Genomic DNA, 27854 nt, shown 5'->3' on the forward strand with positions numbered 1-27854 from the left:
GAATCCCGAGTCCCTCCCCTGAAACTCTTGTTCTAGATCGCCTGGGAAGATTTATGCCAGGAATCCTGAGTCACTTCCCCTGTGTTCAGAGCTGTTGAGATGGCAATGAGGAAACCCAGTTGTATAGATCTCTGTCATGGTTGTAGTTAATAGGTTGAGTATGTTCTGGAATTACACAGATCTTATAGCTATTGACCACCAGCTGTAAGATTTCTGGAGAGTGTAACTGTTAAGCTTTTGCTGTGGGATTTGCTACCATAAAGAAGTCTCACTGTTTTAGGTATCCTTTGTCAGATTTCCTGAGTGTTTGTGGGAAGGACTGAGCCCTCGACACAGTGTATAACTGGGCCAAGAGGAAAATACACAGATGCCCTGCTAGTTTCACAGTCTGTGCTCCTGGCATGAGCGTGCGCGTGCACGCGCGCACACACACACACAGAGGAAGGGACAAAGACACTGGATACATTATCAGAATTCAGACTATTAGCGACAGATTGATGCAGGTGCCAGCTACGGCAGAGAGCCCATAGGCAGGCAACAGGGAGAACTTAAGCATAAAGCGAGGGATGCTAGAATGGCGCTGTGTCCACCTACCCGGCCCAAACAATATATAGAACACACTGCAGTCCATTCAAGGTTCAAAGACAAGGACTATACACAAGACATTACAAAGCTCAAATGAAGAGAAAAGCAGCAGCCCCACCAGGATTTTGAATCTACCCACTGGAGATGGGACACTTACCACCAACATCCAGGTCCACCTTGTAGCCAATGAAGTGGGTGTGGATGGTTCCTAGGGTGTGATCTCCAACCCTATTTCCATAATCTAGCCCATCACCATAGAGGAAAGATGAACTTATATAACCTGTGGCTCGGACTTTGCTTTCAATGGCTCCGTTGGGATAGAATACGAAGTCCCAGATATAGTCATAGTTGCCAATGGTGGTGATAGAGCGAAAGACCAGTGCAGTGCCAGGCAGCCCCCCATAGTAGAGAGACTGCAGGTTGGAGTAATGACGCCGAAGTGGCCTCCCCATGTCATGCTCAAAAACACAGATGGCATCTCGGGTAATGATGGGCCTTTCTGCTTCAACTAAAAAGTGAACATTGAGGTAGGTAGCGGAATAAGGGCAGTCGACCCCTCGCACCAGTGGGTTCATGAACCTCCCAATTCCAAAGCTCGCATCCATGAACCGGGTTGACATCCCACCAGGGTTGCTGGAACCATAGACGGACATGGTGTCCTGCACGCTGAGTTCGTAGATTACCCTTTGGCCTTTGAATCGGATATCAAAGAGATGTGGGCCCCTGCTCACATCCATCCGGAAAGCAAAACTCCAGGATGAGGAGTGGACCTGGTTCTTTCTCACACTGTAACGGGGCCCATAAGGCTCGTAATTCAAAGGGCCTGGCTCAGCATGCTGCATCCTGGGCTTCATTGAGGAAAAAGCCCCATCGATTGGGACCATCTGCACCTTCTCCACATGCACACGCCCCTCTGTGAATTCTCTCTCCAGTTGAGCCAAATCCCTGTAGTACTGCCCATTGTAAAAGACTTCCTTCACAGCCCAATGGGAGATATCCAGGCTGCTGTGATCTAGCAGCACCTCCAGCCCAATTGGGTGTAAGAAGTAGCCAGTTACATTCTGAAACAGGACCAGCCAAGTTGCACGATCACCAGACTTCAGCCCCCGGGGAGATGTGGTCATTGCTGCTAGGTTGGTCCCATCATAACTCAAGGCCTCCCGCATGAAGCTTGGGGCTGTGGGGAATGCTGCGCTGCGCAGGAAGTGCGCCATCTGCTTGTATTCAGCAGCTAGTGGGGGCCTGCGGTGATACGGTACCTCCCCTCCATACTTCTGCACTGTCACATCCCGGTGATACATTGGCTCTGGGAGGGGCCCCACCACGTATTCAGTGACATTTGGATCTGGCTGGTTTCCATAATACACAACCGTCAGTGCCTGCCTAGGAGGGCGGCTTCCTCCATGATCCAGAAACAACAGAGACTCGGCTTTGGGTGGCAAGTGCAAGTCAATGGAATAAATGCAGTTATCGGAAGGGCTTGCACGAGAAGCATCTTCCAGGGTTGCTCCAAGATTGGACTTCAGGTACTGCACCACACGAACCATCTCCTCTTGTGTCAGATCAGCAAACAGCCAGCTCCATTCACTGTGCAGATGCTCCGGAAAAGCATGCGGCTGGTGATCACAGCTTGCATGTTCTTTACCTGTAGTCAACAAGATGCAAACTAAGGCAAAAACTGCCACCAAGACCAGAAGGAGCACAAGGAGAAGAGCTTTCAGGTTCATATTTGCAGCAGTGGAAGGAGAGAGCACGAAGGAGCCTGGCAGTGGCGTCTCTGTTCCAAACAGCTCCCTTGAACTATGACCAGCTGGATTAAAGGCAGTGATGACGAGGGGGGAAGGAAAGACTGAGGGAGGGGCTTGCAGAGGGTCAGCAAAGGCAGGCAGCCCCTGCTTTCTCTGCATGGCAGGGTTGAGGCAGGCAGACACATCACTAGGCCAGAGCAGGCAGTGACTCATGGCACAAGTCACACAGCACTTGCTCTTGGCTGCTCCTTTGGGCTGGCCACCTTCCTGGAGAGTCTGCAAAGCCAGGGTGATTCAGTGGATGGCAGGCCTGGGAGCTCTGACAAGCTCAGCTCTTTTGTAGATTAGAGAAGTTGCCCCATTCCTCAGTGTAGCTTCTTTGTGCTCAAGGTAAACGTTTATTTGTTCACTGAATACATGTAGCCTGTCTACCTCTCTCTCCTAAGAGATTCAAGGCAGTTAAATGAAGTGAAACACAAATATACCAACCACGCTAGCTAAAACATAGCATCATCAAAACCATCAACAACATAAAAGTTGCCCTTGATTGGGTCTTCTGCTGCTGTAAAGACGCTGCAAGATACACCAGGTTTGTTTAAATACCCTTGGACTTAGCCCATAAAAAAAAAGGATACAAAATCTCAAGTTAATTCATATGTTAGAAGGACAAGCTCCCTGCCCAGTTTGCCTCGACTGGGACTTCCTTATCCTGCTTGGCACAAGGAGTACCAGACTTTGTGATGGGACACACAGTGTCCTGCTTTTACATAAGGGAAGAATGCGTCAAGACAGCATGGTGAGGGAATCCGCTGGGCTGCCACACCTGCATTCCCATGGCTTTATACTTTCCTCTGGGAGGAGCTAGCATCCCACTGCAGGATTCACTGGGTGGTGGGATTTTCTCTGATGTAGAGGGTTTACATTTTTCCACTCACCTTTTGAAGGCAAGGAGCACCCCCTTACTGCCCCTGGACTGGAATCCTAATCCACAGCAGCAAGACAGTGTCAGGCAATTGGTGCCTCTTTGTGCCTGGCCCAGCCGAGGAAAGGAAACCACAAACCCGCCAGCCAGGAGAGGCTCTGTGTGGGAATTTCCACTCCTGCTTCCAGCCTGCCCCCATTCTGGTTTCCTGAAACCTCTCTTCTGCAGTGAATGTGCCCTTTCTGTGTCCTTCCAAGGGTGGACCCTTCTCTTCAGCTGGCCCCAGGTGTACCTGTTCCACCTTGGACCACAGCCGCTCCTCTTCAGAGTAACTCCTTCACTGAACAGCAGTACTTGGTACCAGCAAAGCCCTGCCTGCATAAGGGGTCGCTAGCCCACTTTTGCATCAGCAGCCCCTGCTCCCTCCATGGTTCTGGTTTTTACTCTTTACTTTTGAATCATGAGCTTGCTCATACTGTGTGAACACGGTAGAAAACGTGGCCTGAAGCAATGTGAAAGAGCCCTCTCCAGAGAAAGGCCATCGTCGTCGGGTCTTTTGTTACTGGTGGATATAACGCCAGCAAGCCCTGAAGGCTTAGGGCATGCTAACGTTTGTGTAGACGTGGAACATGTGTCTAGTGTCTTGTGCCCATTTGGAAACAGAACGCACCAGCTGAACCATCGAGGGCATGATGTACACTGTCATAGTCAAGTGTTGGCTTTCAGAGCACATTCACACAAGCGCTTCCTTTGCTCAGCTTTCTGGTAACAGTATAATTTGGCAGACTTTGAACCTGGTGGACCTTTGTCTGACTGAACTGAAAATATACTGCTTTCAGTACCTCTGGCTTTCATCTGTGCAAGGACTGTTTAGTATGCAGAATTCAGCGTCCTAGCATTTTGAGCTTCTGCAGGCTAGGAGAAAAGCAAGTTTCTATTCCTTATGGCTGGAAGGGAAACCTGGAAAAATGAAGCAGAAGAAGAGGGAGGGGGTGGCAGATGAGCTATGACGGTGTCCTGTGCACCTCCTTGTCCCTCCCCTATGGTGCTACAGCCTTTCCACACTATATACGTTTCTTCCGGTCCTTGCTAAAATGTTTTCAAGCTCTTTGGAACTCTGGTTCTCGGAACTGGAATAAATAAAGCAAAATAAGTAGGTATATGCAAATATGCTTTGATTTGCACTATATCTGCAGTATATCTGCAGAGGCTGAGTGATATCTGGGGTTGTACAATAGAATATTAGAATATAAACAAAAGGACAAATTTATTAGACAAATAATTCCATATCTTTGTCCACATCAGCTGCAAAAGTAGGCTTGAAACTGGATGGGTGCTCACATGGTAGAATCTGAGACTATTGGAGGTGGGGAGAAAGGAGGCTGAGCAGCACTTACACAGGCCTTCATAGCTCTCTTTTCCCTGCATGACTAGCAGATGCAAAATGTAAGCCAAATTAGCAGATACAGTGCCACACTTTGATCTTTTTAAAGCATCTCTAGTGTCCCTCTGCAGTTGAAGGCCGCTACTGGAAACAGGGAACATACACATTTCTACCTAGAGAGCCACACCACACACAACTGGTCATGCTTCAGCAGCAACAGAAGCATCCACACCTGGTTACCAGAATCCTCTCTTCCAGCATCAGACAAAGGGATAATGAGATGAAGTTAAATACAATGCTCTATGCAGATAGAAAGGTGCCAGAGTCAAGGGGACCTAGTTTTAATAAAGCAAAAGAAGGCAGAAAAGTGGTCTACTCTCTCAATGCAGGTTCTGACAGTGATGGAAGATAAGCATGATGACAGCACAGAAAGGAGACCAAGCAATTACCAGAAATTCATCCCATTTCAAGGTCACCAAGGAACCACTTGCTAGAGTTTGAAGATGTTCAACAATCCAACCAAACAGGCAATGGAGAACAAGTGATGAGCAGAGAAGTCATAAGATGAGAGAAGCTTCCAAAGTACTTGAGAGGCTATGTTATATAGAAGAATTTATTTGGAGGGAGGCGAAACAGTGTCCTATGTACAGACATGTTTTAGAGAGTGCCTATCATATGAAGGAAAGGAAGCTCTCACACAGAAAGTGAGAACTAGAAGAAAATGGAACAGGGATCTGCAAGCAAGGAGAGAGGGCTGTGTAGCCCAGTTATATAACTGTGTTACTCAAAGTTCCCTGAGCAGTTATTCACCAACATTGATTAGCTCTGGATATCTAACCAGACTAGTAAACCAACTTTGGCCAAGGAGGAAGCTTTGTATTTGTGAAACATTTTTGAAAATGCCAAAGCAGAGCAACGCTACTAAGAAGAGGGTCAGGATGGCATTCAACCCCCCGCCCCTTTGTCATCTTAGTGTGAGCCCACATGCTGAGAAATGCCACACCTCGCATCTGCTAATACTGACACCTCACCAGAAACGTATTGTAAGCATCAAGACAATGGTATAATCAGTGTTATAAGAAAGCAGATTAAAGAAGTTGAAAGATCAGCTCTGCAGTTCTGAGAGGGAAGGTGGTCCTAGGAGTATTGCAGGCAGGCAGTTTTGAATGGCAAAACAGTTATGAAATAGGATAATGCTGTGGTCTCACTGTGAGGACCCGATATGGTGGACCTGCAGGGAGACTACGGCTTACAAGTAACGCACTGATTCGGAGAAGACATCCGGTGCTTTTCTACTGGTTGTAGATTACGCATAAATCGGCAATCCAGTTTGGGACCTGGATTTGGGAATTGGAATTATGCACTAATTTGTTTATAGCAATCCAAGTTCAAACCTGAGTTCTGAGTTTCTATCCATTGCCAATCATCAGTTAACATTAACCGTGCCTTATAAGTGATTATGGTGGAAGTCAACCAAAGCTACCTCCCTACAAAAGTCTTCCCTAACCTGGTGCCCTTAAGGTGTGTTGGACTATGACTCCCATCATGTCCAGCCCAGATGGCCAATGGCCATGGTAGCTGGGGGATGATAGGAGTCAAAGCCCAACAAATCTGGCTGGCAGCAGGTTCGGGAAGTTGGGTATAAAAAGCTGTTTAGGTGTTACTGATTTCGCACCTGCAACTGTGTTAGTTTGCTGCAGCAAACACAGGAGAGCGTTGCGGCACCTTAAAGATGTACCAGTGTATTGTAGCATAAGCCTTCATGGACTGGGGTCAGGCTCTGAAGGAATTACCTGAAATGCAGGAACTAATGGCTTCTCAGCCTGCTCATTATGGTGTATCAGGAGTAAAAGCCTCTTTGTAAAAGAAGCAGAGTCCAGCCAAGACAAGAGGGCCACACAACAGCAGATTCAGGTTGGGTTAACGTTAATGCTGCTATTATGTTTCTGCATTTATGATAATTGTATTTTAACTTGCGTAAAGATATGTACAGTCAGGGCCAGAAATATTGGAACAAGGATAACTGTTTTGGCAGTTGGCCTCTGTACACCACCACATTGAAGTTGAAAGGAAACACACCCAGATGGGAGCAAAGACAGGACTTTCAGCTGTAATGCAAGGGGTTGGACAAAAGTGGGGCACTAACCATTCAGGAAGTACAGCCAGTGGCATACACCCCCCCCCCCATAGTTGGTGGCTCATAAGTAATGGAGTGAATGGCTGACAAGCAGCTGCATGGCCAGGTGTGGCCTGTTTCCTGGGTACCCCTTGACCAATCAAGGAGATAAAAGTCCTGGAGGTGATTCTGAGTGTTATATTTGCATTTGGTAGCTGTTCACTGGAACTCCCAACATGAGGTCCAAAGAGGTGTCCATGTGAGTGAAGGAGGCCATAATTAGGCTGAGGAAACAACATAAACCCATCAGAGAGATAGCAAAAACAGCGGAGTGGCCAACACAACAGTTTGGAACATCCTGGAAAAGAAGGAATTAACTGGCAAACTCAGCAACAGCAAAAGGCCTGGAAGACCATGGAAGACAACTAAAGTGGATGACTGCAGAATGCTGCTCATGGTGAAGAGGAACCCTTTCACAACATCTAGCCAGGTCAAGAACGCTCTTGAGGAGGGAGGCATGTCATTGGCAACATCTACAGTCAAGGGATGGCTTTATGAATGTAAATACAGAGGCTTCAGAACAAGGTGCAAACCACTGGTAACGCTCAAGAACCGAAAGGCCAGATTAGCCTTTGCCAGCAAACACCTAAAAAAGCCTGCCCAGTTCTGGAAGAAGATTCTCTGGACTGATGAAACCAAGATTAACTTGTACCAGAATGATGGGAAGAGAAAAGTATGGAGAAGGAAAGGAACAGCTCATGATCCAAAGCATACCACATCATCTGTCAAACATGGCGGAGGCAGTGTTATGGCATGGGCATGTATGGCTGCCAATGGAACCGGGTCACTGGTGTTTATTGATGACCTGACTGCTGATAAAAGCAGCAGGATGAATTCTGAAGTGTATAGGGCTATACTTTCTGCTCAGATTCAGCTGAATGCTGCCAAACTGATAGGACACCACTTCATATGGCAGATGGATAATGACCCAAAGGTGCTAGGGAAAGTGGAAGTCAAAAGGAAGAGGGGCTGACCAAGGGCAAGATGGATGGATGATATTCTGGAGGTGACGGACTCGACCTTGGGGGAGCTGGGGGTGGCGACGGCCGACAGGAAACTCTGGCGTGGGCTGGTCCATGAAGTCACGAAGAGTCGGAAGCGACTGAACGAATAAACAATAAAATGACCCAAAACATACAGCAAAAGCTACCCAAGAGTTTCTCAAGGCAAATAAGTGGGATGTTCTTCAACGGCCAAGTCAAGTCGCCTGATCTCAACCCAATAGAGCATGCTTTTCACTTACTGAAGACAAGACTGAAGGCAGAAAGACCCACAAACAAGCAGCAGCTGAAGGCAGCTGCAGTAAAGGCCTGGCAAAGCATCTCAAGGGAAGAAACTCAGCATTTGGTCATGTCCATGGGTTCCAGACTTCAGGCAGTCATTGACTGCAAAGGATTTTAATTCAGGTATTAAAGGCGATCCTTCAGTTTGAAATGATGTTTGTTCCTTTACCTATGAGCCACCAACAATGGGGGTGTGTGTATGCCACTGGCTGTCCTTCCTGAACAGTTAGTGCCCCTCAAACCCCATGGATTACAGCTGAAAGTCCTGACTTCTCTCCCATCTGGGCGCGTTTCCTTTCAACTTCAGTGTGGTGGTGTACAGAGGCCAACTGCCAAAACAGTTATCCTTGTTCCATTATTTCTGGCCCTGACTGTATGTCTTCCAGTCCAGGCCACCTCTCCTTACAGCATCTGGGATACTTGGACTTCCTGCCCATGTGGCAGAGAGCATGACAGCAGTGGGGGCGGGGGGGGGGGAGTTCCCATGGAAAGGCTCAAGGTGTCTGTTCACAATGACCTGCTGCTCTCATGGCCGCGTTGGGCATTCAGTCCACATCCAGGACAGCACAGGATTTGGGTCCTGTGGCACAAGAGCAGCCTGAAGCAGCTGATTGCCTCGTGCCTGTATATCGGGGTGGGGAACCTCTGGCCTCCTTGGGGCTTTGCTTGCCCTGCGTCTTTCTCAGTGGGAAAGGCGAGGGCTAGGCAAAGCCAGCTCACTGGAGAGCCACTACTTTGAGGAGCTCCCAGCAGCATAAAGCTGCTCTTCCCTGGGGGAGCAAGGCTGGCTTAGCGTGAGGAAGCACATGTGTCTGGGGACATGCCAGCTGCATGCATGTGGCCCCTGCCATCGTGGCCCAAGGCCAATCCCGATTTCGGCCCACAAAATGTTCCCCATCCCTGCTGAATACGTAGATCTCCAAATGCAGACAAGGTCCCCTAACCCGCCCATCCCATGCGAGGCTTTACTCAATTACCCCACCACTAGACCCAGCTGGCACTTTGGGCAACCAGAAATGGGAAATGGGTATTATGGCGACAGCAGCAGCTGAGTCTAGGGTGAGACTTTGGTAGTTCTTTCAAGATGATTAGCTGTGGATAAGGGCGAGCTGCTGATTGTGTAAGGCAAGACATTCCAGAGTTTACAGTGCAGTAAAGGGATGAGTGTTTGCTATAGGTTTCAGAGACAGACACACTGGTAATATTGTAAAGAAATCATGCATAGGCTATGGCACATACTGTGTTTTGCCCAGACCCAGGACGCTAATATGAGGCAGGGTCCAGGTAACATAAGGCAGGTGTCCCCAATGTGGCAGCTGCCGGCACCTCCAATGGAACCCAAAGCTCTTCACTCCCTGCCCCCGCCAATAAAAATCTGAAAAATGTTGGGGCGCCAGGTTCTTCCTTTTCCTGAACATGCTGCTGATCAGCTGTTTAGCAGGCAGAAGGGAAAGAGCAAGGCTAGATGCTGGGAGTGAAGAGAAACAGCAAGATAAAGGGGTAAGGGGAAAGAGTGAGGCTAGACTCTGGGAGCAGAAAGAAAGTGCGAAGGGGACAGGTCTGTGTGGATAGAAGGCCAGGAAACACTTCCCACTTCCCCCTTCCTCCCAGCCTCTAGCCTCATTATTTCTCTCCCCACTATCACCTGTTGACTAGCCAGGCCCCCACGGCAGCCATTATGCAACTAGCCACATCCTCCAAGGGAGCCATTTCGTGGTCGTGCCCACAGAATGTGCCCTTGGGTCCAAAAAGGTTTGGGTACCCCGACATGACATCAGGATTTAATAATACAGGGCACATAGAACTCACAAGACTGTAAGAGCCATGCTGGATCAGACCAAAGGCCCACAGTGGCCAATCAGATGGCCACAAGAAGCCCACAAGCAGGACCTGAGGGCAACTGTGCCCTCCCACTCATGGTCCCCAGCAACTGGCATACAGAGGCATATTGCCTCTGATACTGGAGGTTATGTATAGGCATCGTGATTAGTAGCTATTGATAGCGTCTCCTCCATGAATTTGTCTAATCCCCTTTTCAAGTCATCCAAACTGGCGGCTATCACTACATCTTGCGGTAGCAAATGCCACAGTTTAACTATGTGCTATGTGAAGGACTTCTTTTTCTGACTGAAATTTACCATCATTCAGCTTCACTGGATGACCCTGGGTTCTTGTATTATAACTTCTCCTTCTCCATTTTATCCACACCATGCCTAATATTGTACACCTCTGTCGTGTTGGTCCTGACTTGACTTTGTGCAGGGAGATTAAAAGTTAGGAAGTTAACAGCCCCCCAAACTGTGTAGTTACGTTCACCCCAGCACAACTCATTGTAGTACGTCTAGAATCTTGACTCCTGAAAACGGAGCAGAAGGGGCAGCACGAGAGCTGCAGAGGCAGAGAAGACACCTCTGCGACATGAGCCCGGGCAAACCAGCAATGTCTGTGGCACAGTGTGATTGAAGGGACTGATGCTACAGAGACACACTTCCTTATTTAAAAAGAGCTCTCCACAAAACCTAACGGGCACTGATAATTAAGATACACATCTGTCTATAATGGCCATAACATATCTGAATTTTTGCTCAGCCCTCCTACACTAAGCAGAGGTAGCCATCCTGAGCAGAGACCACCCCATGTTGATTTGGTCAGTATTCCTTCAGCCTTAAAGCCAGTTGGGTCCAGAAATCTGTACTACAATGGACTGAGGCACCATGCAGGTTTTCAGTGGCGTCTCTTGAATCTTGGGAGCCAGAAACAGCAAAGATCGAGCCATGATGTGGTACAAAGTATTAACAGTGTCAGGAACAGAAACGGGGAAGTAGCCTCCCGCACCCCTTGACCAACGCAGACAGAGATTGATCTTCCTGCCTCACGGCTGTGCCCAAGACAGCTCTAGTCTGGAAGCTCAGAGGAGGGAGCTGCAGTCAGCAGAGCCCCAATGTTATAACCCGTTGCAGGGGGCACTGTGCAAAATCCAAACAGGTGCAGGCAAGCGGGCCAAGAGTAACTGTGCAGCAGGCAAAGACCTTGGTCACCAACCCACTCATACACACAGTGATTGTTGAGGATGGATTCAAAGTACCTATTATTTTTAATTTGTTGACATAGTAAAAGTTGTACATACGTTCAACGTGGCAAGGATATATGAACAATCCAACAAAGCAGCTGATACAAAGAAACATCCGGGGGGGGGGGGGGGGCTGCTCTCCAGGTGGCAGCTACAGTAAGAGCAGCTGTTAGGGAGCCTTTACTCTGGGGAAGACCACGGCTTGCCCAGCGACAAATGACAATGACACAAAGGCATCTGCAAAGAGTCCAGGGAAGATGTGCTTCCTGTGCCCTTAAGAGCTGCAGAGAGGATTTTTAAGAACCACCGCTGAGAGGGAGAAGGGCCAAGAAACTTAATTCACCCTGCCACTGCTTTTACAAATCTAACACCACTCACAAGACTACGGCACGAGAGGAGGAAAAGGATTAAGAGGAAATCTCAAGGGAAACTGCAGCATCCCAGGTAGTTGGCGCCCCCTTCCTGCTTCCTTGAAGACTACAGAAGAGCAAAACTGAAGCCTAGCAGAACTCATTTAGGCCTAGGGGGCTCTCTTGAAGGTCAGGCAGAGCCCCTCCAGAAACAACTGCTAGGCTCACTTAATTAGGGCAGGAGAAGGAAACAAGTAAGACGAGGATTTAGGTCTTCAGTGCTTGATCAGTCATGCTGCTATTAGACAAATCAATTTGGCTGGGCTGATGGTCTAAGCAGGCCTGCCTTGCCCCAACCCAAGATCCAGAGAATGCCCGCTGCACACAAATGTTGCACTAGGGTTCCTTGTCAGATGGAAGGAGTGCCATATCAAAAGGAGAGCTACTTGCAGAACATTGGAGGAGATAAACATGGATCTAGAACTATGAGCCATGAATGAATCCAATGGGAAAAGAATGAATCCACGGGGTGGGGAGGAGAGACTTAAAGTGGCATTAAAGTCTGCATGACTGGACAGGGTGTGGGGAGAGAGATGGGCAGCCATGCAAGATGAAAGGGGGCGCTCGCTTCCCCAAACTGCATTTTCGATGGGAAGACTGAAGTGAGGGAGGCAACGGCCAAAGGAATCCGCTCTCAGCAGGACTGGACACTGCTGATGGCCAATCAAGGGACCAATTCCCTGAGGGGAGAGTTCCTCTGGGCTGCTAGAGGATGGCAGGGCCATCCAGGGCTGCTGGCATCGGGATTCTTGCCTGGAACAGACTGGCCACTGCCCTGTCCCCACCTACGCAGGAAGAGAAGCTCTGCCCCATGCCTTCCAGATGTCACAGACGGGGGCGGGGGGGGGGGGAATCCCAAGACCCAAATAAAAACCAACCAGAAAGAGCTAGGAGAGAGTTTCTTTAGACTTTTAACTAAAAGTGTGGTGAGGACCGTTTCCAGCCAGCTTCCCCATCTTGATAGTCACATAAACCGAGCCAAAGACTGTTTGGAGCCCACTGAACAGTTCATAAGTTCAGAATGTTGACGGCTCAGTAGAGGGTCTCTGCATTGCTGCTCCGGGGTCGCTTGATCTTCTCAATGTTCTTTAGGATCATGTCGTGCAGAGTCACCTAGTGGGAGAGGAGATGATGAATGATCACTTCTCACTCAGGGAAGGTATGGCTTCCCATGAAGCTCCTGCCCTCCCTCCAGTTGTCGTTTAGCATGATGAGAACAAGCTGCAGTGAGGCTTGGACTTGGGAGCTCCGCACCCCCTCTCCTTCTCTGATGCGACTGCAAGGAGTTCAGAAGCTTTCACCTCTATTTTCTATTAACCACAGTTTAGCATTTTGTCCAAACCCTGAAATTTGGTTAATATGAACGATGCTAACAAACCCTGAACCAGAGATGCACAAACATTTTGGCCCCAAAGGCCAAATCTGGTTTTGCTTGGGGGAGGGGGGAGCGCGGGGAGAGAATGTCCAGAGGATGCACATCTACACGCACAGGGACACACATACACACAGGGGTGGGGAGGACATCACTGGCATGCTATGGGGAAGCAAAAGTGGAAGCAAAAGCTCCCAAACCTCTCCTCACGGCTGCATCAGGGGAAGAGAGGAGAGGACAGAGTGCGCAAACCCAAGGTTTGCTGTGGCTCATTCTCATCATACTAAACATAATGCCTGAATTCTCCCTTTGACTCATGGATGGATGCATTCTTTTTTTTTGTCAGGATTCGCATCTCAAGTCAGCGAAAATTCCTACAGATTTTTTTTTAGTATATATTTCAGTAGAACCACTGAGATTTCAGTAGACCTGGCCACACTGATCACTATATTTCACATGGACAGCATCCACATGATCAACAGCACTATCGGCTTGCATGCTGGTATAACAATGAGGTCTTTCCTCAGCTTATAGTTCCAATCCCTTTCAGCAAGTATTTCAGCAGCCATGCAATCTGCCACTCACCCGCTTGCCTGTGGCAAGCATGATTTACCTCTTCAAATGGACATGCCAACTTTTTTCTTTTAGCAAAATCTCAGAGGTAGCAATTGTTCCTGGCCATCAAACAAGCAGAAGCACCTGCGCCCTGCCTCACTCTCCCAATCCAAAAGAGGATTATAGGGGGTTCCTGGCTTCACCTGCTGGGCTTTGTCAAGCCAGCAGAGGATGCTGGGCTCACCCTTTCCTCCCAGCCTGAGCTGATGGCAATTCAGCAGCAACAGCCATTCTCGACCTTAAAAGACAAGGTTGGAACGTGCAGCAAGTATGAGCCAGGGCCACCTCATGCTGCCTCTTCCAGCTGGAGGCCACAGAGAAAAAGGGGATGCCAACAAGCAAGCCAGGGAGGACAAGTGATGGGGCTGGCAGACAGGGAGGCTTCAAAAGAAGCCTGGGCGGCTGACTTACGTATTGATTTCTGAGCTCCGAAATGATGAGCCGCAGACTGATGTATTCCTTTTCATCCATCTCAGTCACTGTACGACGGTAATCCTCCTACAAAGACAGCTATTTAGCCAGAATGGCTTTGCCACCACTAGACCCCACAGGGACTTGCTGTGACTGAGGGATCTCTCTCTCCCTCTCCCCCACTCCAGCTAAGAGTTGCCTGCAAAACTGCCATCTTCTAAGGGTCTCCTAGGTCACTGCATCAGTATACCTCCCCCACTCCCCAAAAAGGACTTTGACTATTGAAAGATAAGTCCTGTGCAAACCTCACAAAAACCGAGAAACCAAGACAAAGATTCTCGTCCACAATGTTGTTCTAAAGATTTCTTAAGACTTCATGATAATATTCCATTTAGCAGTTTTGAATGCTCTTAAAAGTTCATAATTCTAAATTTAGTTACCAACTTAACATATCTGCACTCTACACTTACCACGTGGGGATATTTTGCTATTTTAGAAACCAGCTTTGCTCGTGTGATGTAGTATCTGAAATGAAAGCAGAGAAGCGGCTCAACAGATGGCAAATCCCCACTCCACACCTGTGACAGGCCACACTTTGCAGAGATACACCTCTCCCAGAGGAAAGCTAGCTTCAGAGGGAGCTCTGCAACAAGCATAGGACCTCGAGAAGGCACCCACCTAGAGATCTGGTCCAAGTATGAAGCCGCCTCACTCTCCACAGTTCGCAGCTCAGCCACAGTCTCTTCCTGCAAGGGTGGGAGACAGTGAGAAAATGTTGGGAAGAATGCCCAGGCCCACTCGCATCTGGATGCACGCCAGCGGTCTGTGATTGCAGAGGCCGTGCTGACGAGTCTCCACCTTGGTCCAGACATCTGAGCCCCAGACAGGCAAGGCAGCCCCTCAATTGGCTGTGCTGAGCAGGAGTGGAAAGATGGGGAACGAGAGACGGACCAGGGGAGCCACTTCCTGAGAGGCAGCTGAGTTCCACAGGGCTTACCCTCCTCCAGTGTGCAGAAGCAATGACAGAACCCAACCTTTGCTCCCTTTCCCATGGAACTCGCAGAGGAGCACAGCAAAAGCACAATTTCTCAGAAATCTCACCTCAACCGTTGATTTACCTGAATAGAAACACCAAAGTTGTTGCCATCCTCTATTCTGGGAATCAGCAGCTGCACCCACATTTTGACCTGGAGGGTAGAATATGTCACATTAAAAAGTGTTTCCACCTGGGTGGCTAGACAGAGGATGCCTGGCAGGCTGCTCTGCATGCAGCATCTGGTTCTTCCCAAGCAGGAAGGTCAGGTGGAGAGAGAGACAAACCTCTTCCAGAACACTCAGAAAACACCAGCAGTGAACAAGGATATCAACCCTAGTCAGCTGCATTCAAACCCAACAGTGGCTCTCATTGAAGGGGTCCTTCAATGATGACTGAATGGTCCTTCAAACAAAAATCTCTAGGCACAGAAAACTCGCAGGTCAGAGAGACGCGCTGGAACCTAGCTTTCCCCCTGGCATACTCGCTGTCTCTGGATGGCAATTCATTTTTGTGTGGAGAAGCAGCAGCCAGTCATGTGAGGCCCTTTAGGTATCATCTGACAAGGCTCAGTCCAGATGTAGCTTCACCACCTCAGCGAGCACTAGAGCCGTCTGCTGCAACACAGTGGACTGATCAAGGTTTGGCAACAGATTGCTGCAAGGAGAGGTCCGGATGTGCAGCAACGTGAGTGGCCCCTCCCTAAATGGAGGCGGGTGCGCAGGATTAGTCACCTCATTCTAGCTGAGCAGCTGACAGTTGTAACCACTGCAGACAAAAAGCACATTTGACTTTATCCCCACCGTTCAGAGAACCATGCCAGGTAAGACAGAGCTGGGGGCGGGGGCGGGGGGGGGGGATCCAGCGCTCACCGTGTTGCATTTCTCAATCAGCAGCCGGATCTCGGGTTTCACCTTCTCAATGATGTCCACCAGCTGCTGGTTGCTCTTCAGCATCCCGTTAGGCATGACAAAGACTTTGGTACCTGGGGCCACGAGAAGAGACTGGCCACTTACCCCCATGAAGGAAGTTAGTGAGTGTTTGCTTGCCATTCAGCAGACTGCCCACATTTTTTCATGCAGGCACCTCAGTCTCTTTCCCAACCCTGGACAGGCCTATTCCTACTTCTATCCCAACTTCTAAACTCAGTAATATAAGGGTTGCCATCCTTTCCATATCAGGAGTTCAACATCTTGAAATACTTGCGAAGGAGGGAATTTCAGTTTGTCATACTGCAGTGCTGCAGAGATCTGAAAAGCTGCACCTAGTAAAATTCACTCTTCTGCACAGCTATTAAAGTTGCGGAAGCCCCTACTGCAGGGGTCCCCAACCTTTCTGGATCCATGAACACGTTTGGGAATTTCAGAAACTACTGTGGACACCACCACAAAATGCCTTCCATGGAGGATGTGGCCAGTCACATAATGGCTGCCGTGGAGGCCTGGCTAGTCAAGAGGTGGTGGCGGCAAGGGAAATAGTGAGGCCGGAGGCTGGGAGGGAGGGGGAAACGGGAAGCATTGCTTCCTGGCCCGCCCAGCCATCTTCCATCCACACTGACCTGTCCCCGTTGCGCGCTTTCTCTCTCCATGCCCAGACTCGAGCCTCACTCTCTCTCTCTCTCTGTCCCCAACCCCTTTCCTCCCTATTTCTCCCCCTTCCCCATCCCTAGCTTTCTTCTTTCTCTCCCTTCCTAGCCCCTGGCCTCATTCCTTCTCCCCCTTCACTTCTTTATCTCATTGTTTCTCCCCGCTCCAACCCTCGCTCTCTCCCTCCCCTCTCACCCTTTGCCTTGCTTTCTCCTCCTGCCTGCTGAACAGCTGATCAGCGGCAGGTTCAGGAAAAGAAAGGAGAACCTGATGCCCTAAGGTGTTTCAGGGTTTTCTTAATTTTTTTGAAGGCAGCAGGGAGTGAAGAGCTTTGTGGGTGCCATGGTGTCCATTGCCACGGTGTTGGGGACCCCTGCCCCACTGTGGAATGTCTGACCACGGCTGCTATTGATTTTGGCCATATAATGCCAAAGGAGTGAGTTCCAAAGGTTTGCTATTATTTGCGCAGAACACTTTCTTGTGTTAGTTCCAAAAATAATGGGTTTTAGCGCACTTGCAATCCTTGGGTCTGAAAGTTCTGTTTTTCTTCTTGGGAACACACTGTGTCTTAATGCACAGCAAGGGAAAAAAGAAGACTGAAAACACGAGCGAGGCTACAAGTGACGCATCTCTGGATTCCCCAAAGAAACGCAAGGGGCTTCCAGCCCTGCCAAAGGCCCAGAGCAAGCTTTCCCACCACCATGGCATGGCAGTGATCGTCATGCCCCACAGAGATCCAGTCATGTCTTTTGGTGGGGTGGGAAAAACTGGAGCATGTCAGGGGATCATTTCAAATTCCAAGCAGCTGCCTTGGGGATATGCACTAAAACTGAAAGGATAGTTACAAATTAAGTATTTTTTTTTTACATAAATTCTTTGGCACCAGAATCAAAGTTTCAGGGTTCTGGATTTCCTGACGCCCCTCAAATGTGACACAAGACACCGTCACAAGACTAAGCCAGCTTCACAAGCTAGTATTGACAGACAGCACAAAGGCACTTTGAAGGAAGCAACAGAGGTTTGGGAACTTACCCTGGAAGGTCTCTTCACAGTCTTCCAGCTTTCTCTTTTTCATATTGGGCTGAAAAAACAAGCAGGAAATTCTCAGTGCATGCACAACACTTGGGGATGGAGAGGGACAGGGAGGCAAGGATCCTTAGAAGGCAACTGTCCGTGCTCAGTTCCCAGAAAGCTTCCCCCGCCCCTCTCCAGACACTGTCAGTAAGCGTAAGGATTATGCTATTTGGAGTAGAATTAAATGTTTCACTCAGGTGAGCAATCTTACCCCATCCAGTCCATCATGACTGTTTGTCAGCAGGATTGGGTCCGGGACAGGAAGGTTCATATCTGAGTGGATTTGGGTGAGATCATGGATGTTCAGAATAGGATCCTAGGGAAGAACAGTCACAGCAGAACATTAGCTGCCCAATGTTCACCACATGTTCCCCAAGAGCCAAAGCTGAATGCAACACGACGTCGACAGCTGATATCCACAGCAGCCCAGTGACAGGCAGCAGGCTCCCAGCAATTACCTTAAGGAACGCATCGAGTTCTAAAAGCTTCTTCGGGAAAAAATTTGCCACCAGATCTTCAGCCTGAAAGAGAAAGAAGAGCCATCTGTGACGCATGAATTAATGTTAAAAATATATGCACGGGCACCACAGAAGCGAGGCTGAGACCAAGGCTCTGTATGAACCCGAAGAAATGCGAGAGAGAAAGAGACGAGACAGACCCCTCTGGGATCTGGGCAGCTTCCAGAAGCAAGGGACATAAGTTCTAGGTACTGCTGGTGCCAGGAGAACACACCTACAGGCAAACTCTCTCGTTGATTAGCAGCAATTTTGGAAGCCAGCGAGGGGCTCCAGCCACATCTTCCAACAACAGAACATCCAGCCCCTTTGGTACCCTTAAGCATTTGCTGAAGTTGATGGGGATGAATCAGACACTTACTTCACCAGTAATCCGCTCCCTGAAAGAGTCTACCTGCAGGAGAGAAGAGAAGTAGCTTAGGGCACCAAGTTTGAGCTGCGTAAGATGCAGTGGCCCAAGCACACATTAGAACATAAGAAGAGCCCTCCGGGATCAGACCAGGGTCCATCTAGTCCAGCATTCTGCTCACAGAGTGGCCAACCAGCTGCCCATGGGAACCCCACAGGCAGGACATGAGTGCAACAGCACCCTCCCGCCCATGTTCTCCAGCAACTGGTGTACACAGGCATACTGCCTCTGATAAAGTGTACTGATGCACAACCAGAGTAATGCATCACTACACATGATGCAATTACATAAACTATCACTGGCCACAGAGAAATGCAACTGATTTAAAAATCAAGAAAAGTCTAAACAGCCAGAAAACAATCTTAAATTTATTTAGCCATCTTCTAAGTTTTGATAGATGTTGCTGATCTTGACTAACGGCCACTGATGGATCACAGGGCTGGGAAAATCTTTATTGCCTGGCCCATCTAGAAGTTTGATGCTGTCTCTACAGACTTCATGATCTCTTTTCTTGTCCTGCATGAACCTATTTCTAACGCTGTTTCCAAATTCAGCACTGCTGTTGATTGCCACCACATAATGCCACAGCAATCGTAAAGGTTAATAGGTTTTGTGTATGAGCACATAGACCTAAGAAGCTCCCACACTGAGCCAGACCATTGGTCCATCTAGCCCAACTGGCAGCAGCCTCCGAAGCACAGAAAGACCTATTCCAGGGGTGGGCAAGTTGTGGCCCTCCAGAGGATTTTGCCTGCCTCCCATCATCTCTCACCACTGGCTGTGCTAGCTAGGGCTAATGGGAGCTCTAGGCCAAACATCTGGAGGGGCATGAACTGCCCACGTCTGGTCTAGTCCATCCTTGCCACCCAAGATTTGTAAAACGAGAGGTGCAAGGGATTGCACCCAGAAGAGAGGTTACTGTCAGGCTTAAATCGCCTAAGTTATCCTGCGTCCCACCTTGTTATTTGATGCTGCTTGCAGTGCACTCTGCATGGGACTGCCCTTGGAGCGTGTTCAGAACTTGCAGCCAGCACAAAATGCTTTCTGGTGTGCGCTTTGTAGACCACATTAGAGCAGTCTTATATCAACTGTACTGGCTGCCAATCTGTTTCCAGGCTCCAGTCAAGGTGCTGGTGCTTACCGATAAAGCTCTAAATGGCTCGGGGCCAGGATATCTGAACGACGGCCTCCTCCCATATGAACCTGCCTGTAGTTTAAGATCTTCTTCAGATGCCCTTCTGCACATTCCGCTACCAAGAGAGGCGAGGCTGGTGGGAACACAGGATAAGACCTTCCTCTGTCTGCGGAACTCTTTCCTAAGATAGGTTAGACTGCCTCCCTCTTTGTTTAGTTTTAGGTGGGCTGTTAACCCTTTTTTGTTCAGTATGGCTTTTTAGTATTTTTCATGTATTAGGGCAGAGGTGTTTCTACTCTGCCCCCACCCAAAGTTAGGTTCCCAGTTTGTCTTCACATGAGCAACCTAACTTATTCACAGAAATCAAGACTGTGAAAAAATCAGCTTATTTTGCTCCTCCAGTTTCATCAGTTACATTGCTCCTTTGCATCTGAGTGCAGATGCGGTCTTGCCAGCAAGACACTGGATACCTGCAATACATTGGATGCACATCTAGAAGATGGATTGGAATATGCATCTCACTGAAAGCAAGGCAGCAAAGATCAGTGAGTGGGCTAGCCTGGCTCCCTCTCTGTTGTCCTGCAGCCGCCAGGCAAATATGTTTTTATTCAGGCAGACCTGTGACATGCAAGCTGGTCTGTGGCTGGAGGGTGTCCCATGGGTTGGGTGCTGTTTATTGCTTTTATTGTTGGATTTTAACTGGGTTTAATTTATTTGGGGTTTGTTTTGTTTTGATTTCTTTAATTTATTCTTGTTCTTATTATTGTTGGCCGCCTTGAGCACCAGTTTTGGGTAGTAAGGTGGGATATAAGCCAAATAAATAAATTGTACGTTCATGACAGAGGTGAGATCTGAAATGAGGATTTTCTGATTCACAGCTCAGAAAATTAGCCACCATAATAGCTTTCCCCCCACCTAGTGACCTCCAGATGTTTTGGACTACAGCTCTCAGGCTTCCTGACCATTGGCCATAGGGCAAGGCTGATAGAAGGTGAGGTCTAAAACATCTGGAGGGCACCAGATTGGGGAAGGCTGCATGAACTTGATGTTCTATTGTGACTGTAAACAGCCTTGTGGGATTTGTTATGGACTAAAAGATGAGTTCAACAGAAAGTATTTGAGATTGGATCTGACAGTCTATAGATCTAGGTACTTTACAGGGATCTCAGATGAGAATAATTTCTAATCTTCTATACACAAAAATAAGAAATGCTTCTCAATCTTTCATCAGCGTTTGATTCAGTGGATCACTCTCTACTTCTTCGTTCTCATTGTTTTCCTGGAATGCCTGCCTTTTTTATTCTTGTCTAGAATTTATCTTTTTAAATTCTGTCAATACCTCCTTTTCTTAGTATTCTCTTTTGGCTAAGGTCCCTCAGGACTCAGTTCTTAGCCCTTCTCTTCACTCTTTATATGCTTAACCTTGGTAATCAGGTTTCTTCTTTTGGCTTACAATGTCAGTTATACTTTCTGTTCAGTCCTTTTACTGGAGTGGCTAATTGTCCTACAGCTGTTTCTGCTTGGATGTAGGATCATGATTGCAAGCTCAATATGCAGAACACAGTAGTAATTGTGTTTCCCCTGAATCTTTACTTCCACCTTCACTTTTAATTGGCAGTTGTTGTTCAGTAGTTAAGTCGTGTCCGACACTTCGTGACCCCATGGACCACAGCACGCCAGGCCTTCCTGTCCTCCGCTCTCTCCCGGAGTGTGCTCAAGTTCATATTCATTGCATCGGGGATGCTATCTAGCCATCTCATCCTCTGCCGTCCCCTTCTCCTTTTGCCTTCAGTCTTTCCCAGCATCAGGGTCTTTTCCAGTGAGTTTTCTCTTTGCATTTGGTGGCCAAAATATTTGAGCTTCAGTTTCAGTATCTGTCCTTCCAATGAGCAGTGAGGGGATTTGATAAATAGGATTGATTGATTTGACCTCTTTGCAGTCCAGGGGACTCATAAGAGTCTTCTCCAGCACCACAGTTCGAAAGCATCGATTCTTCAGCGCTCAGCCTTCCTTATAGTCCAGCTCTCACAGCCATACGTTACTACTGGGAAAACCATAGCTTTGATTAGACGGACCTTTGTCGGCAAGGTGATGTCTCTGCTTCTTACTATGCTGTCTAGGTTTGCCATAGCTTTCCTCCCAAGGAGCAAGCGTCTTTTAATTTAATGGCTACAGTCACCGTCTGCGGTGATCTTGGAGCCCAAGAAAGTAAAATCTGTCACTGCTTCCATTTCTTCCCCTTCCATATGCCAGGAAGTGATGGGGCCAGATGCCATGATCTTAGTTTTTTTAATGTTGAGTTTCAAACCAGCTTTTGCACTCTCCTCTTTCACCCTCAACAAGAGGCTCTTTAGATCCTCTTCGCTTTCTGCCATTAGGGTGGTATCATCTGCATATTTGAGGTTGTTGGTAATTCTCCCGGCAATCTTAATTCTGACCTGTGATTCATCCAACCCAGCGTTTCTCATGATGTACTCTGCATATAAGTTAAATAAGCAGGGTGACAGCATGCAGCCTTGTCGTACTCCTTTCCCAATTCTGAACCAATAGGTTGTTCTATGTCTCGTTCTTACTGTTGCTTCTTGACCCTTGTACAGGTTTCTCAGGAGACAGGCAAGGTGGTCTGGTATTTATTTATTTATTTCTATACCACCCAATAGCCGAAGCTCTCTGGTACTCCCATCTCTTTCAGAATTTGCCACAGATTGTTGTGATCCATGCAATCAAAGGTTTTAGCGTAGTCCATGAAGCAGATTTAGACATTTTTCTGGAATTCTCTTGCTTTCTCCATGATCCAGCGAATGTTGACGATTTGATCTCTAGTTCCTCTGCCTCTTTGAAACCCAGCTTGTACTTCCGGTACTTCTCGGTTCACAGGCTGCTGAAGCCTAGCTTGTAGGATTTTGAGCATAACCTTGCTGGCATGTGAAATGAGCGCAATTGTACAGTAGTTTGAACACTCTCTGGCATTGCCCTTCTTTGGAATTGGAATGTAAACTGACCTTTTCCAGTCTTGAGGCCACTGTTGAGTGTTCCAAATTTGTTGGCAGATTGAGTGCGGCACTTTAACAGCATCATCTCTTAGGCTTTTAAATAGCTCAGCTGGAATACTGTCATCTCCGCTAGCTTTGTTGTTACTAATGCTTCCTAAGGCCCACTTGACTTCACTCTCTGGGATGTCTGGCTCAAGTTCAGTGACTGCACTATCATGGCTATCAGGGACATTAAGATCTTTCCTGTATAGTTCTTCTGTGTATTCTTTCCACCTTTTCTTAATCTCATCTGCTTCTGTTAGGTCTCTGCCTTCTTTGTCCTTTATCATGCCCGTCTTTAAACAAAACATTCCCTTGATATCTCTGATTTTCTTGAAAAGATCTCTAGTCTTTTCCATTCTATTGTTTTCCTCGATTTCTTTGCATTGTTCATTTAAGAAGGCCTTCTTGTCTCTCCTTGCTATTCTCTGGAACTCTGTATTCATTTGGATATATCTTCCCCTTTCTCCCTTGCTTTTTGCTTCCCTTCTTTCCTCAGCTACTTGTCAAGCCTCATCAGACAGCCACTTTGCTTTCTTGCATTTCTTTTTCTTTGGGATGGATTTAGTTGCTGCCTCCTGAACAATGTTACAGACCTCCATCCATAGTTCCTCAGGCGCTCTGTCTATCAGGTCTAATCCCTGAAATCTATTCCTCACCTCCACTGTATATTCATAAGGGATATGATTTAGGTCATACCTGAATGGTTTAGTGGTTTTCCCTACATTCTTCAATTTAAGCCGAAATTTTGCGATAAGAAGCTCATGATCTGAGCCACAGTCAGCTCCAGGCCTTGTTTTTACTAACTGTATAGAGCTTCTCCATCTTTGGCTGCAAAGTACATAATCAATCTGATTTCAGTACTGACCATTTGGTGATGTCCATGTGTGGAGTCGCCTCTTGTGCTGTTGGAAAAGAGTGTTTGATATGATCAGCGTGTTCTCTTGGCAAAACTCTATTAGCCTTTGTCCTGCTTCATTTTGTACACCAAGGCCATGCTTGCCTTTTATCCCGGTTATTTCTTGACTTCCTACTTTAGCATTCCAATCCCCTATGATGAAGAGGACATCTTTTTTTGGTGTTAGTTCTAGAAGGTGTTGTAGGTCTTCATAGAACCGATCTACCTCAGCTTCTTCGGCCTCAGTGCTTGGGGCATAGACTTGGATTACTGTGATGTTGAATGGTTTGCCTTGGATTCGTACAGAGATCATTCTATCGTTTTTGAGATTGTACCCCAGTACTGCTTTTCCCACCCTTTTTTAATTGGCAATACCACTCTTCAAACTTTTCATGTGCCACCTCTGATTCCTCTCTTTCTTTCTCAGCTCCCACCACTGCTTGAGCTAAGGTCTGTCAGTTCTCTCTGTAGTATTTCTAAAATCTGTTGTTTATAACTTACCAATTCTACTTAAACCATTATTCAGACTCTCATTCTCTCTTGGGTTTACTATAATGTTTTGCTTCTCTGTGTTCATACGTCTTAGCTAAATCTATTAGTTGTTTTCAACACTTCTGTTTGTTTAATTTTTGTCTCTTCAAGCTTTAACTATGTTACACCTCTAGAAGGTTCTCTTCACTCGCTTCCTCTATTGCTTTTACCAAGTTCAAACTTCTTCCTTAAACCTTTACAGCTGCAAGTCTACACATTTCCCTAAGAACAGGTCCCACTGAACTCAGCGGACTTACTTCTGAGTAGACATGTATAACAATGCACTGCAAGTCTCTCAATGGCCATGCTGCTTTTAACTATCTTTACTGCTTTCTCTCCATTTTCCTCCTCGGTCTCTCTGCTCATTAAATGCTAATCTTATTTAAAGCTCCACTCCCTCATGCTACTCTTTGTCTCTGCACCTTCTTTTTTAAAGCCCCTTTCTATAGATCAGGGGTACACACCCCTTTCAGCCCAAGTGCTGCATTCAGCATGCATCCACACATATCTCAGTGGACTGGGATGGGGAGGTTTAGACTCTCTCCCTACCCACTGAGATCTAGGGATGGCTGGGTAGGGGTGGAGGTGAAAGCCTCTTTCATCTCCAGCAATCACTACTGAATTTGCGCTTTCTCTGCTGATACTAACGGTGGGAGGAAAACAGCGATCTTGGAAGTGTGGTCACTGGGGGTTTCCCATCCTCCAACGAGAGTGCTTTCATGGTGCTGCCAATAATAGCATCAGAACAGCATTCCCCCCACCCATTCCTGCTGATCTGGGCTGCGGGGGAAAGTGGGAGGAGTCCTGCCAACTTCGAGGATCACACTGGGAGTGGCCAAGGGCCGTGCAGCCCTGCTTTAGATGTTCACAGGGCCTCTCTCTGTCCTGTGCTGTTCAAATGATATCTGTGGAATAAAATATCAAACTCTACACATAATTTCTTAAAACCGAATCCCAAGATCATCTATCAGTTCGCTCATTTTATCTGTCTCCAAGGCAATAACATGACTTATGGAGTCAAATATTATAAATATTATACAATAGACCATGGATTGTGTCTATTAATTGTGCAAAGTAGCGGGCCCTCCCCTAGGGAATTCCTCCTGATAAATATATGTCTTGCCCCATCTGTGGATGGTTTTATGAGGGTGTTAAAAACTCGACAGTTCTCCATGGCCTTTAACTGAAGGTTTTAAGGGTACTTGCTGTTGATAGGTATTTTGAAACTATATGTTATTGCAACTGGTTTATTTAAAGCTATTGTTTATATTTAATGTGATTTGTGATTCAGTTTGTGATGTTGAGTTGTATTACTGTTATGCTGGAGGCTGCCTTGGAGAGAGTATGGGTTGAAAGGTGGCTAAGAAACAGAGTAACTAAATTAGATAAATAAACACGGAATAGTCATACTATGAAATGGCATCAACATTTAAGGTGCAAACCTAGACCCACTTACCTGGGAGTAAGCCCCATTGAATTCAATGGGATTTACTTCTCAGTAGACCTATACAGGATTGTGCTGTTACTCCCCATGACAAGGGGAAACACTGTTCTGCCCAGGAATTACCAACCATTGCTTCTGAAAAGCTCTCGGTATACTATCTTGCTTAATGTCCCTACATGAATATAGAAAAATCCAGACAGGAGCCCTTACCCTCACAATTATTCCCCATTAGAGATGTAAAAGTCCAGAAAAAAACCCAGAAAAAATTGGGGGGAAAATATTTTTTTCTCGTTTTTTTCAAGGACCGTTTCCCCCCCGCCCCAAAATATTGAACAACTTCGGATTATGAAATATTTTCTTTTAGCATTTAAGACAAAAGTACTTATAATAGTGTTACCCAGCTTTTACTGCACTCAAAATGATTTCTAAAAACTATGTAATAAGAAAACTTGTATAGAAAGACTAGAGATGTAAAATGCCTGGAAATAACGAAGAATGGGGAATTTTTTTTTCCAATCCTCTCTGTAAGACTCCCAGCACAGTTATTTCTTTCATTACTTACTAAAATTATTGATCTATAGTATATTTTACTGATAGACATTTATGCTCAATTTCCCAACACATGAGTAGGGTCTATGCATTCTTGACGGTTTGGGTTTTGTTTTATAGAGTCCTGTGTTTCTGATGCTTTAGCAGTAATTTAATCTAGTTCTAGTCTTTTCAGACAATAATTACACATTTACTAACTGAGTTTACATTTTAAAGTTTTAAAATATGATAATTTAATGAGCAAACTAAGTCATACATAAAATAACTTTAGGAACAGAAAGGCTGCTTTATGTTCCTAAGCAGCAATCTCCAACCTGGTGCCCTTCAGATGTTTTGGACTACAGTGCCCAACATTCCTGACCATTGGCCATGCTGCCTGAGGCTGATGGGAGCTGAAGTCCAAAATATCTGGAGGGCACCAGGTTAGGGAAGGCTGTCTTAAAGCAACCAAGTGACTTTAGATCTGTAAAGAGCGCTAAAAAAAAGTATTGTTCTCAAGCTGTCTGTTTTTTCCACACACACACCCAAACATGTTTTTCCCCCATGGCCTCAAAATTTTTGGAAATTTTACATCTCTACTCCCCATTTCTGATAAAACCTACCTAGTGCAAAAGGTAAGTTTGGTGCATGACTAAATGTTTTGAAATATGTTTCTCGATAGTGTATGTTTAATTGCAACACAAGTACATTTTATCAGCCAAGAATTATGCATGTTCAGGAAACATATGAATTAGAAATTAGAAACTTGTCTTAAACTGGCCCTTTTTATCAGTGGTTTAAATCATCTTGATTCAAGTTAAAGCCACACTTTGCATGACAGGCAGAAATGAATAATTTCTCACACAATGTCTAATCAGGCTACAGAAGACACAGCCAAGGGAACACCACGATGGCTACTGGCCTCCACAGCTCGAAATAAAAGTAAGCACAATAGATACCAGAGTGGAACCTCCATGGTCAGAGGCAGTTTAACTCCGATTATCAGCAGCTGGGGACAAACAGGAGGGGAAGGCCACGGCCACCACGCTACCCAGCTTGCAAACTCCCCAAGGGCAGAGGGCTCGACGCTACTGGCAAGAGCACTCGGCCAGAGGGGCATTCGGTCTTGTCCGACGGAGCGACCCGCGTGCTCTTGCTACGTTCGTCTCGTGAACAGAAAGGTGCCCAGGCTGAACTCTGCCAGGGAAACGCCCGATCTTCTCTAGCAGCAGGCTCGAAACTCTGCACATGCTCCAAGGCACGGCCGCGGCAGACAGGCTCGCTCCCCCTCCCCCGTACCTTGATCTTCACTTCCGGGTCCACCTTGAGCAGGGAGGCCATGGCGGGGCGGCCACTGTTCCTAGCCCGATCCGTGTCTTGCTGTCCCGCGCGCGCGACCACCCAAGCAAACCACCGGCTTCGCCGCCGCCGGAAGTGACAACATATCGCCCCGCCGCCGGGCTCCCCTGACCAATCACCGAACGCGTTCTCAGCTAACGTGATTTCCCCTTTGTGTCTTTGTCGTCCGCCCCTTACCTGCTACAGTGCGCACGCGCGGAGAAGCAACTTCCTGTCGACGTGGGTGGAGTTTGGGGCACGTGAGCGAAGAAGTTGGAGCGAGTATAGAAACAGGAAGGCGGGAGCGACGCGCATGGGCGGTGGACGGGGAGGGCGGTCCTTGCGTTGCGCAAAA

General features: G+C 47.3%; 1 protein-coding gene and 1 pseudogene across 2 annotated transcripts; both read right to left on the bottom strand.

Annotated features, from left to right (window-relative positions):
• Window positions 1-682: 682 nt before the first annotated feature.
• On the bottom strand, window positions 683-2618 carry LOC146344423 (amine oxidase [copper-containing] 2 pseudogene; annotated as a pseudogene).
• A 9848-nt stretch (window positions 2619-12466) lies between these two features.
• On the bottom strand, window positions 12467-27597 carry PSME3 (proteasome activator subunit 3). Of its 2 annotated transcripts, none has more exons than XM_084857340.1 (11): window positions 27461-27597; window positions 18546-18578; window positions 18128-18190; window positions 17881-17985; window positions 17628-17676; window positions 15882-15994; window positions 15095-15163; window positions 14655-14722; window positions 14447-14501; window positions 13977-14063; window positions 12467-12691 (listed from the first exon to the last, which is right to left on the bottom strand). In XM_084857340.1, exons 1-11 carry the CDS (start codon window positions 27500-27502, stop codon window positions 12611-12613), a joined length of 765 nt encoding a protein of 254 aa, XP_084713466.1. In that variant the 5' UTR covers window positions 27503-27597; the 3' UTR covers window positions 12467-12610. The 2 variants fall into 2 exon arrangements, with proteins under 2 accessions (XP_084713466.1, XP_084713467.1); XM_084857341.1 differs by lacking the exon at window positions 27461-27597 and adding an exon at window positions 19551-19646.
• Window positions 27598-27854: the final 257 nt, after the last annotated feature.

This window comes from Heloderma suspectum, chromosome 5, assembly GCF_057233095.1.
Source record: "Heloderma suspectum isolate Gila_16-S chromosome 5, 16-S_ref, whole genome shotgun sequence".
Classification (NCBI taxonomy): domain Eukaryota; kingdom Metazoa; phylum Chordata; class Lepidosauria; order Squamata; family Helodermatidae; genus Heloderma; species Heloderma suspectum.

Bases quoted from the DNA above. Each gene is read 5' to 3' on its own strand.
- PSME3 (XM_084857340.1), bottom strand. From the start codon at position 27,502: ATGGCCTCCCTGCTCAAGGTGGACCCGGAAGTGAAGATCAAG. The intron at 18,579-27,460 runs GTACGGGGGAGG...TCTCTCCTGCAG, and splicing joins ACCCGGAAGTGAAGATCAAG to GTAGACTCTTTCAGGGAGCG. The intron at 14,723-15,094 runs GTAAATCAACGG...CCACCCTTGCAG, and splicing joins ACTTTGGTGTTTCTATTCAG to GAAGAGACTGTGGCTGAGCT.